The sequence below is a fragment of the Salvelinus fontinalis genome, chromosome 35 (assembly GCF_029448725.1).
Source record: "Salvelinus fontinalis isolate EN_2023a chromosome 35, ASM2944872v1, whole genome shotgun sequence".
In the NCBI taxonomy this organism is placed as follows: Eukaryota; Metazoa; Chordata; class Actinopteri; order Salmoniformes; family Salmonidae; genus Salvelinus; species Salvelinus fontinalis.
Window position 1 is genome coordinate 19138735 of NC_074699.1, and position 12184 is coordinate 19150918.

At 42.3% G+C, this 12184-nt stretch overlaps 1 protein-coding gene across 6 annotated transcripts in view; it reads left to right on the top strand.

Moving 5' to 3' along the window:
• LOC129834461 (transcriptional enhancer factor TEF-1-like) overlaps positions 1-11464 on the top strand; it is a 60645-nt gene extending 49181 nt beyond the window's left edge. For all 6 annotated transcript variants that reach the window (XM_055899461.1, XM_055899462.1, XM_055899463.1 and 3 more), the window contains 8 exons: positions 2987-3121; positions 3401-3447; positions 3779-3840; positions 4033-4157; positions 5400-5573; positions 6774-6914; positions 7551-7703; positions 8342-11464. In XM_055899461.1, the coding sequence (XP_055755436.1) occupies positions 2987-3121; positions 3401-3447; positions 3779-3840; positions 4033-4157; positions 5400-5573; positions 6774-6914; positions 7551-7703; positions 8342-8455 (951 nt within the window). In that variant the 3' untranslated portion in view covers positions 8456-11464. The remainder of the gene's footprint in view (positions 1-2986; positions 3122-3400; positions 3448-3778; positions 3841-4032; positions 4158-5399; positions 5574-6773; positions 6915-7550; positions 7704-8341) is intronic.
• The last annotated feature ends 720 nt before the right edge of the window (positions 11465-12184 follow it).

The window sequence follows — 12184 nt, forward strand, 5'->3', positions numbered from 1 at the left end:
GTAGAGATACTGAGGTGCAAAGGAGCAAAAAAAATAAATAACATTATGGGGATGAGGTAGTTGGGTGGTCTATTTACAGATGGGCTGTGTACAGGTGCAATGATCTGTAAGCTACTCTGACAGCTGATGCTTAAAGTTAGTGAGGGAAATATACGTCTCCAGCTTCAGTGATTTTTGCAATTCGTTCCAGCCATTGGCAGCAGAGAACTGGAAGGAAAGGCGGCCAAAGGAGGAGTTGGCTTTGGGAATGACCAGTAAAATATACCTGCTGGAGCACGTGCTACGGGTGGGTACTGCTATGGTAACCAGTGAGCTTTGATAAGGCGGGGCTTTACCTAGCAAAGACTTATAGATGACCTGGAGCCAGTGGGTTTGGCAACGAATATGAAGCGAGGGCCAGCCAACAAGAGCATACAGGTCACAGTGTTGGGTAGTATATGAGGCTTTGGTGACAAAACGGATGGCACTGTGATAGACTACATCCAATTTGCTGAGTAGAGTGTTGGAGGATATTTTGTAAATGACATCGCTGAAGTCGAGGATCGGTAGGATAGTAGGTTTGACGAGGGTATGTTTGGCAGCATGAGTGAAGGATGCTTTGTTGCGAAATAGGAAGCTGATTCTAGATTTCATTTTGGATTGGAGATGCTTAATGTGAGTCTGGAAGGAGAGTTTACAGTCTAACCAGACACCTAGTTATTTGTAATTGTCCACATATTCTAAGTCAGAACCGTCCAGAGTAGTGATGCTAGTCAGACGGATGGGCGGGTGCGGGCAGCGATCGGTTGAAGAGCATGCATTTAGTTTTACTTGCATTCAAGAGCAGTTGGAGGCCACTGAAGGAGTGTTGTATGGCATTGAAGCTCCTCGTCTGGAGGTTTGTTAACACAGTGTCCAAAGAAGGGTCAGAAGTAAACAGAATGGTGTCGTCTGCGTAGAGGTGGATCAGAGAATCACCAGCAGCAATAGCGACATCATTGATGTATACAGAGAAATGAGTCGGCCCGAGAATTGAACCCTGTGGCACCCCCATAGAGACTGCCAGAGGTCCAGACAACAGGCCCGATTTGTCACACTGAACTCTCTCTGAGAAGTAGTTGGTGAACCAGGCGAGGCAGTCATTTGAGAAACCAAGGCTGTTGAGTCTGCCGAAAAGAATGCGGTGATTGACAGAGTCGAAAGCCTTGGCCAGGTCGATGAAGACGGCTGCACAGTATCGTCTTTTATCGATGGCGGTTATGATATCATTTAGGTGCACCCATGACCAGCTCTGAAACCAAATTGCGTAGGTACAGTGGGATTCGAAATGGTCTGTGATATGTTTGTTAACTTGGCTTTCGAAAGACTTTAGAAAGGCAGGGTAGTATAGATTATAGGTCTGTAACAGTTTGGGTCTAGAGTGTCTCACCCTTTGAAGAGGGGGATGACCGCGGCAGCTTTCCAATCTTTAGGGATCTCAGACGATACGAAAGAGAGCTTGAACAGGCTAGTAATAGGGTCTCCAACAATTGTGGCAGATAATTTTAGAAAGAGTGTGTCCAGATTGTCTAGCCCAGCTGATTTGTAGGAGTCCAGATTTTTCCGCTCTTTCAGAACATCAGCTATCTGTGAAGGAGAAATGGGGGAAGCTTGGGCAAGTTGCTGTAGGGGGTGCAGAGCTGTTGACCGGGGTAGTGGTATGGGTAGGGGTAGCCAGGTGGAAATAAGCCGTAGAAAAATGCTTATTGAAATTCTTGATTATTGTAGATTTATTGGTGGTGACAGTGTTTCCTAGCCTCAATGCAGTGGGCAGCTGGGAGGAGGTGCTCTTATTCTCCATGGACTTTACAGTGTCTCAGAACTTTTTGGAGTTTGTGCTACAGGATGCAAATTTCTGTTTGAAAAAGCTAGCCTAACTACCTGTCCTAACTTCCCTGAAAAGTTGCATATCGCGGGGGCTATTCGATGCTAATGCAGTACGCCACAGGATGTTTTTGTGCTGGTCAAGGGCAGTCAAGTCTGGAGTGAACCAAGGGCTGTATCTGTTCTTAGTTCTACATTTTTTGAATGCGGCATGCTTATTTAAGATGGTGAGGAAAGCACTTTTAAATAATAACCAGGCATCCTCTACAGATGGAATGAGGTCAATATCCTTCCAGGATACCCAGGCCAGGTTGATTAGAAAGGCCTGCTCGCTGAAGTGTTTTATTAGGGAGCGTTTGACAGTGATGAGGTGTGGTCGTTTGACCGCAGACCCATTACGGTCGCAGGCAATGAGGCAGTGATCACTGAGATCCTGGTGGAAGACAGCAGAGGTATATTTAGAGGGCAGGTTGGTCAGGATGATATCTATGAGGGTGCCCGTGTTTACGGATTTAGGGTTGTATCTGGTAGGTTCCTTGATCATTTGTGTGAGATTGAGGGCATCTAGCTTAGATTATAGGACGGCCGGGGTGTTAAGCATATCCCAGTTTAGGTCATAAGGAGAAGAGTGGGGGGACTTGGTGAGAGGAGCCATGAAAGGAACTCTTAACCAAAGCTTTCGTCCTTCAGACTTAATTTAGTCATTCTCTTTGTATGGTTAACTGTGTTCTGTCAGGCAGACAAATCCAACCTTGACATAAGAACTATTGAATTATGTTATATTCAAGGAATAACGGAGAAAGGAGTTATTATTACTCACTCTATTACCTATTCTGCATGGTAGGAAGTGTGTTAGAGATAGATTAGTCAACAAGGAAACGTGCTTTTATTAAGTGCATACCCGGACGTACCATTTTATAGAGGAATTTAATTTTCACTTTCCTCTGTGGCACATTCCTTTGAAACAATCCACTTCTTTAATGGCTGCCGCAATATGTTTGCTTTTAACATGCATGCTGTCCGTCGTTGTTGGAGGCGAGTGTGTGTGCTTGTGTGTTTAGAAGTGTGGCTGTTGTTATCACTGTTCTATGTCCCCCATCTTGCCGTCTGTGAGTGCTAAAGCCTTTTGTGATGGCTGTTGAAGGATCAGACCGTGAAGGACAAAGCCCTCCAAAGCATGGCCTCCATGTCCTCGGCTCAGATCGTCTCTGCTACCGCCATCCACAACAAGCTGGGCCTGCCAGGCCTCCCGCGCCCAGCCTTCCCCGGAGCGGCAGGGGTAAGAGGCCCATCGGCAACCCACTATCGGTCCACTCAGACCAACACACCACAGAGGGCAGCCACCAGGCCCCCAAGCTCCCCAGCCAACACAGCTGACGTCCCATCCAAATCACATTACACACACCAGGGCTTTATGGAAACTGACCACATCTGATAAGCACACAATCAAAACGAATGCTAGTCGAGATAACTACATGTATTAATTGTGCTGCTTGGAAGTATTTTTCAGTGATGTGTTTGGATGTTTTGTTTTGTATTGATATATCTAATTCTCTAGTTTTGGCAGGGCATGATATCGACAGCCCAACCTGGATCATCACAAGAGTGAGTATCGTGTTCTATTCTCAGAAAACATGCAACGTGACTGTTTTCCATTTCTCTCCCTCTCTGTTTCTCTCTGTCACCCTCTTGCTGTTCCGCTCACTCTCTCGCTCCGTCGCTCTCTATGTCACGTACTCGCCAATATTTTCTTTGTGGGTGCAGCGGTTGAAGGGTCTATATGTTCCAGAGATAGAAATGAATGGGCTCTCGTACAAATACTTCAGTCAGCCTTCTTTCTTCCTTGCTGCTTGTCAGTAGTGATATATTCAATATGTTGCTCTGTAGATGTTCCAGACCATTGCATTTTTCTAATGGGATCCTCCCTCTGTTTTAGCATCAAGCCATTCACCCAACAAGCATATCCTATCCAGCCAGGAGTAACAACAACGATTTCCAGTAAGGCTTTCACTCATGCTTACAACCAATTTCCTTTTTTATTTTTTTATTTTTATTTAAATGTAGACCTGTAGCGTTGTTTAAAATTATAATTACTCATTATAATGAGTTATGGAGATACAATTCAGTTTGATGATATGTCAGAGAGAGAGTTATGTTATCTGAGTGTTGCTCATGGTGGTTGTGTTGCAGGCTATGAGCCCACGTCAGCCCCAGCCTCCACAGTCCCAGCGTGGCATGGCCGCTCCATCGGGACATCCAAGCTCCGGCTGGTGGAGTTCTCTGCCTTCCTGGAGCAGCAGAGAGACCAAGACTCAGTGAGTATCAGGGCCCCATACTCATTTATCAGACACTTTTATCCAGAGTGATTTCCAGGAGCAATCAGGGTTAAGTGCCTTGCCCAAGGGTACATCAGTAGGTTTTTCACCTAGTCAGCTCAGGGATTAGAACCAGCAACCTTTTGGTTACTGGCCCAACGCTCTTAACCACTAGGCTATCTGCCACTACTCATCACCACTGCATATGTATCTTGCATGTACCACTCTACCAGGAAACTCATCACCACTACACACTGCCACTGACCTATTCACTGTATCCAGACTGGCACTACCTCAGGGTTTTTTATGTGGTTTTAATGTTGAGGGAAAAAATACCCGCTCGCTCTTATAGCTCTTCTTTTTCATGAAAGCATGTAAAAGCATGTCAAGATAGGGAGGGTATTGTCCATATTCATGGGTGCACTCATGAGACATAGCTGTCAGTCATTTCCAGCTCTTATCAGCCAGTTCTGGCCCCCTCTCACCACACAGAGGGTCTAGCTGCACACTGTCGAGGATCAAAGAGACGAGAATGAATGCACACACTAGATTGAGTTCCCTTCGCTAGTTCTGCCCGACCATACACACACAGAACACTGGGATTAGGGAAAGTAAGATGGACCACAGACCCATGTCACGTCATGTGAAAAGGCACACAGACCAGCAGCCCTAAGCTCATGCCTCACATTCTTTATTGTTTGGTTTGGACGTGAGCGATCTGTCTTGGTTTGTCTGCATCCCCCCGAGAATTTTATTTTGTTATTGATATCGCATGACAACAGCCATTAATCTTGTATTTAGCTGAATATTTGAGATGGTTACATGGCCTTAAGGCTAGGCTGGAGAGGCCATGCAGCACTCTGGTACTGAAGTAAAAGGGCAACAGTGACTTTGAAATAACCCTCATGATAAGATTTGACTCTCTCACAACCAGAGCATTAGGACAATAGTACAGATTTAATTGTGAAGATATTCCCGGATTTGCTGGCATTCCTCCTTTTTGTCTTATGACTATATATCTTATTTATATTTTTATATCTCATACACATGGAGAACAGACTGACTGGTACTGTAAATTAGAATCGTTTTTCTGAGGATCTCAGCCAGCCAGATGTTCTACAGTTATTGAAAACAGAACAGCAATAAACTGAGAGATCAATACTCAAAAGCATTTTTTAATGATTTACATACGTGTCTTTTTGATATTAGCTCTGTAAGATCCTCATGTTTACTGTCTTTCAGTACAACAAGCACCTCTTTGTGCACATCGGACAGACGAACCACTCCTACAGCGATGCCTTGCTGGAGTCAGTGGACATTCGTCAGATTTATGACAAATTCCCTGAAAAGAAAGGAGGACTGAAGGAGCTATTTGGCAAGGGTCCCCAGAATTCCTTCTTCCTCATAAAATTTTGGGTGAGTGTTGTGTTGCAAAGTATCTGCACTGGTCTGGTGACTGAATAGCACTTGAGTGTGTACAGTAGGCCAGTGTGTTTGTATGAAGAATGAGGTAAGAAAAGATATGGAGAAGAAAAATAAACTCAAACAGATATTTAAACAAATATGTTCACAGAACTACTTACTATTAATTAGCTTGTGAAATGAAACGGGTGAGATTTAATGCATTTTGTTCTACATTAGTATCTCCATAAAGATATATTGTATATCATTTCTCATGTTGTTTCTGTGGTATAAAGCATTTCCTGTTTTACAACCCAGAGAAAACTGAATTTGTTTGGTTTCATCTCTAGTGAATGGGTTTAATCAGAGGCTAAACACTGAAGATGGCTGCAGAATGCATGTTGCTATATCTGGCCTCACATAGCAGGGAACTTGTGATCAAAGCGCTCGCTAATTCAGTGTAATATCTCAAAACAATGGAGTGACCTGGTTGCACTCTTAATGGCTGTTTAAACATTGCATGTAGTTTAGCCCAATGGAAAATGCTAACTGGCGGCAGCCAACAAAGTGGGCCTCGCCGTCGCAGCCAGAACAGCCCGCTCAAATTCCGTTTGAAGTGACCGGCCAATCTGAATTTCAAATGAAAGGCACAATCTGCACAATAATTAAAGTGTAACTGCTTTGACTAATGAATGAGGAGGATGCTATAGAAGGAAATGTGCTCATTTTGTCCCTGTAATGAACATGATGTCCTGGACCTGGAGAGCTGCCCTCAGAGCACTGCTCCTTTTCACCTACATGAATCAGCCTCTTAATATAACTTCATTTAATCTCCTTTATAATCTAGTTCCAAATATGGATTACATTTACATAGTCATTCAGAGGTGGCTAAGAAGTGTTTAATTTATTTAAGACGGTCCATTCACTTGATCACTGATGCCCCACTAGATGGTCATACATTCACAGGTGTAGGTCATTATTTATTTGAGATACTACTTTCAATCTACACTAACATTTTTCCATTGCATGGTGCATATCCATACACATTCTGCATTGCATTAAATTGTCATCTCATTGCCCTCTCACTAGAGGGGCAGTATTGTGATGATGGCCATTTTTGGGCTAAAACACATTTCTCTCACCTCATATGGATGAAGAAATGGAACACACTTTTGTCTTACCAACAACTAATATTGTGTTATTTGTGGTTCCCAGGCTGACTTGAACTGCAACATCCAGGATGAAGCGGGGGCTTTCTATGGAGTGACCAGTCAGTATGAGAGCTCCGAGAACATGACAATCACCTGCTCAACTAAGGTGTGCTCCTTTGGCAAGCAGGTGGTTGAGAAGGTCGAGGTGGGTACTCAATCAGTCTTATTGTTCAAAATAATGATCATATTCTGTAAATGACATATTCAGTCATCAGTATATGTGGAGGTGGAAGAAGCGCACACCTGGTTAGGTGAGGTTCTCAGGTGAGCCGCACACTCTAGGAGTTCAGATGAAATAATTTATTACCAACGTTTCGACAGCCAAGCTGTCTTCATCAGGATTTAATGACAAACACTAGTTTATATAGTTTGGAAGGACACACACACAGGTGTCTGTAATCCTGGCCAGCTGTGGCATGATTTCATTGGTCGATTTACAAATATCAATAGAACATATAAAAAAGCATGAATGGATTACATATGATCATAGATACAATTAGACTACATCATGTAGGCCTACAAAACACTTTATCTACAATGGATAACAAAAACACAATCATCACAGGAATGACTTCAGATCAAACTCTACGATGAGACCGAAGGGAGCGAGTGTCTTTAAATTCAAGATCCAGGCAGTCTCTCGTTTTAACAATAAATTGTCAAGGTCACCCCCTCTCCTATGGAGGGTGACGTGTTCGATGCAGATATAGTGATGGTATACAGTATGTGTGACATAGCTATGCGTCACACATTTCTGGATGTTGGTTCTCTCTCTCCCCAGACGGAGTATGCCCGGTTTGAGAACGGACGCTTTGTGTACAGGATAAGCCGGTCTCCCATGTGTGAATACATGATCAACTTTATCCACAAGCTCAAACACCTGCCTGAAAAATACATGATGAACAGTGTCCTGGAGAACTTCACCATTCTATTGGTAAGGATTACTTCCTGTCCTGTCCGTCCTACTACTGCTTCCTTAAGCAGGTAATTACAAAGCCAGTCTCCCACTACTCTAACCTGTGGCTAGGACCCTCCCTCTCCTTTATCCTAGCTTTCTGCTGGGCTCCTTTGGCTCCAGCGAACCTGAAAAGAGGAGCTCTGACTGGGGCCTGAGATGAGCCTCGCTCCCTGCTCCTGCATTCCTAACATTCCACAGGGGATGGAACGCAGTGTGAGGAGCCTTATCATCTGCAGGGGAGAGGAAGGGAGGAGGGGAGGGGAGCGATCAGAGGGGGTGGGGACCCCTGTTATTAGCCATCACATGGGGGCTTAAAGTCCTATTCTCCACTGCAGAGAGAGCTCTTTTTAATGCATGTGTGGGTGTGCACTCTCAACCCTGCCCCGGTTTTGTTTGTTTCATTTTTTTCACCCATTCCTTTAAATTCCTTAGATTTACAAATTGACTTGTTTTTGTCACACTGTTTGCTGATTGACATCTGTCCGTGGGCCTTTTAGCATCGGAAAGTCATTTTCCTGAGACCCATATTCCTCTCCAGAGACTGCTCATTGCATTACATGGAGTGGGATTGCATTAGGTCCGAATGACTAACATGACATTTCCGTCTCTTCCAGGTGGTGACGAACAGGGACACACAGGAGACTCTGCTGTGTATGGCATGTGTGTTTGAGGTGTCGAACAGCGAGCACGGTGCCCAGCATCATATCTACCGATTGGTGAAGGAATGAGACTCCTGAACCCCCTGAATCCTCCCTTTACATAGACTAAAGAACCTCAAAACAAAGTGACAGTGCCTCTAGCTGAAAATCACACATGCACTGCTTTTCGGTCACATTTTGTGCGAGGCCTATTGTTATTCATTTCTTTGTATATTAATGTATGTATTTGATGTTTGACTGCAGCTGTGAATTGCGGTACAGTTGTTCTATGTTTTGATACAGGATAAATTCTTCCTTTTAAGGATGGCAAGTCAATCTTTGTTTGTAGGATGTACATATAAAAGAGGCAGTATGTAAGGAATCTGTTGGTTGGGTTTAATTTGGTCAACAGACATTATGTGTATGTTGTCTTCTTCCGCTTTGATCTTGTAATGTACACTTAGAAAACACTAGAAAGATGTTGTCTGTTCCCCATGAGTTCTGTAAACTATGTGTATATCCGTAGTTGATTTGTGAGCGTATAGGTCACAGGAGGTTGGTGGCACCTTAATTGGGGAGGACGGGCTCGTGGTAACGACTGGAGTGGAATCAGTGGAATGGTATCAAATACATCAAACACATTGTTTCCAGGTGTTTGATGCCATTCCATTTGCTCCGTTCTGGCTATTATTATGAGACGTCCTCCCTTCAGCAGCCTCCTGTGGTATAGATATACAAACCGTACATACACACTTGACCAATTGGTTTTCCAAAGAAAAGCATTTTTTAAAACATTTTTGGGATAATAAAATTGCTACACGAAAGTTAGTCGAAGGCAGGTGATTGTGGGCATCATAATAGTGAAGTTATTGCTTTACAAAAACATCTGTTTCTTTCAGGGAAATAAGATACCGATCCCTGTGGACAATCCACGGTCTTAGACACTAACAGCAGAATGAATACACTGTGATTACACTACAGACGCCTATTTCAACCTGTGTCTCTGCCCCAGACAGGGCTTACAAGTCTTACATTGCAATAAGGAAACCATACATCTGTCCTGTTCCAGTGTCCGACGGAGTCATTAAAATGGATTTGATTCTAAAAACATGAAAGCACTACTTTAGCTACTTTGAGTGGACTGCCACCTTGTCCTAAGCACTTGGTTCCCCTTCTAGGACAAGCCAATTTTAACTTTGACCTTTTTCATTTAGATGTGTGATTTAAGGTTTTAGGATATCCTGAAATAACCATGAGAAAATGGATCACTTCTTAGACAGCGGGCTGTGTTCAGTATGCAGTTTCATTGCCTCTAAACAGATTATGCATTTTTTCTGGCCATTGCAGTGTAATTTCTACTAAGTTCTAGCCAATGTCGCTGCCTTTACGTTCACACCAGCCCATGAATCTGTGGCCTACACCAATTCCGAGCCTTAAACATGTTACGGACGTGTGAATTCCAAAAGATGCCACTAAAGCTGTGATCTCTTTCCTAAGCTGGGTGACTAATTTTCACATTTTGTAGGAATTCACCTACAGTACAATCTGCCAAAGTGTAACAGTGTACAGTGCCTTATTGTATGGTGTCAAACTGGCCTTGGTTTACTTTTAAGAATGTATTTTGTTTTTAACACGCACAAAAAAGATATAAAATCCCTCACCAATATACATATTGGTACAAAATTTTACCACAAACATGCGAGTTAAACTGAGTTACTTTTTAACATAAATAAGAACTGACTTTGCCTTTCCTGTTCTGAAAGACCAAAAATACAGAGATACATACGATCTCTAGTCATGTCCTGCACTGTAGCATGGAAGTGCCTTTGGTTTAGAATCTCCAGCAATGAAAATAGTAAATAATTATGAATTAAGTGTTGCTAAACCAAAAAGAGATGTAATGACACCAATCACCACATTGCCTTGCTGAAGGTTTGTACTAGATGACAAGGGACAGTGAGTGAGTCGATCCATGGTGAAATAAATTATATATTAATATAATTTGGTTTTAAGAAATGATCTGTTAAGAAGAGTACCTGTACTATTCATGTCTGTAAAGTTATAGTCTGTGAAAGGCCTGTTTGACCAGACAGCAACTGATAGAATGGAGGATGGTGACTCGTTCCAGCAGCTGTGAAGTCACATAGGCTTACAACTTTACCTTAAGAAGAGATACATGTATCCTGATTCTTACTAAATTATTTATGGGAACGTCTTATTCTGAATCATTGCAGAAAATGTTTCTGGTGGATACAGACAAAGTTGGTTCAATTGCTCAGTATTTTTGCTACAGCCCTATGGAGACTGGAGTTCAGTAGGCATATATATTTTTTCTTTGTTGACTGTTTTATCTCCCTTTTTGCCCTGTGTACTAGTTCACGTTTATGAATTACTTACTGAGGTGTTCCTGTTTTATTGTTCTACATGTATATGAGGGTTTGTGATTACATTTTGGGTATATTCCAAGCCCCAAGAGGGTGGTGATGCTGTTACTGCGACACTGCTGGTACATTTGACATGTTAGTTCCAGGCTGACTGTACCTCCCACGTCTCTGGGGACCAGAAGACTGTTGCCTTTGATCAGATGAATTGTCTGGAGGACACTCTGGATAAATGGACATAAAGCATGGATGTGTAACGGAATCTCGACACAAACATATCAGCAGTTCAGCTCGTGTTGTTATTTGTTTGTAATTTTGTCTAAATGTAGGTACTGGTACCTTTTTTGTTGGTTATTACCATTTTAAGATGTTGGCTTTAAAGTGAACTTTTCCATAGATCAGATAGTACCATAAAAACAACTATTGGGTTTTTGTGCAGAGATTTTCTTTGTAAAAAGGTGCTTTGTATAAAATGATATATCCTGGCTTTTCTTGGTACAGAAGTGTGATATCTTTTCATATCCATGACAGTAAAGCGTTGGAGCAAGGGACAGAAAATAAAACCTGCTATGTGTATGTGTTCTCTACTGCATATGGTCTTGTCTTTGCTCCGTAACATTTTCATGCCTTCTTGATAAAGTGGTCGATATTTTGTAGCTTTCTAGATACTTTGTATGTATACAATATTGAAGTTAAATAAATCAGGAAAAATATGGTCTCCCTTTTTATTCTGTGAACAACTGACAGTGAGAATGCAACAATAAAAAAATTCGGGAACATCTCCACATTAATACTTCAATTCTAACTAAACCTTTAGATAAATTAACATAATATGTAAGAACACATCAGCTGTACTAGCCACAAATACACAACAGAGGGAGCCCTTCCCTGCCTTTTGTATTGGTGCCAGCCTTGTTACAGTATCTCCATATCGTTACAGTATGTCATGTGGCAGTATTTTCAATTATGGAACTAGATTTCATAATCTGGGACAACATTTTACAAAAGAAGCCTCTATAACAACAATAACGAAGCCACTTACACAGGCTGCACTCTTTGATAAAGATTGTTTACATTTAACTGACACTCTTATCTAGAGCGATTTACAGGAGGAATTAGGGGTCAGTGCCTTGCTCAAGGGCACATCAACTGATGGTTAGAATTCCCCAGCCGACTACATGAACGAACACCCTTTCAGTTACTAGGCCAAAGCTCTTAAGGTTCCGCTAGGCTAGCTGCAGCACAATGTTATTATCCCTAGAGCACAGCCCTCTCTCAGCTAAAGTTCTGTGGTTCGTTCATTTTAAATAAGATCTAGCATGACTATTGCACTTAATTATATATATTTTTTGAGACTAATTTATGAAGCATTAGTGTCATTGTAAAATGTATCACTTTCCTTTTTGAATAACAGTTATCATGGGTAATACTGAATGCT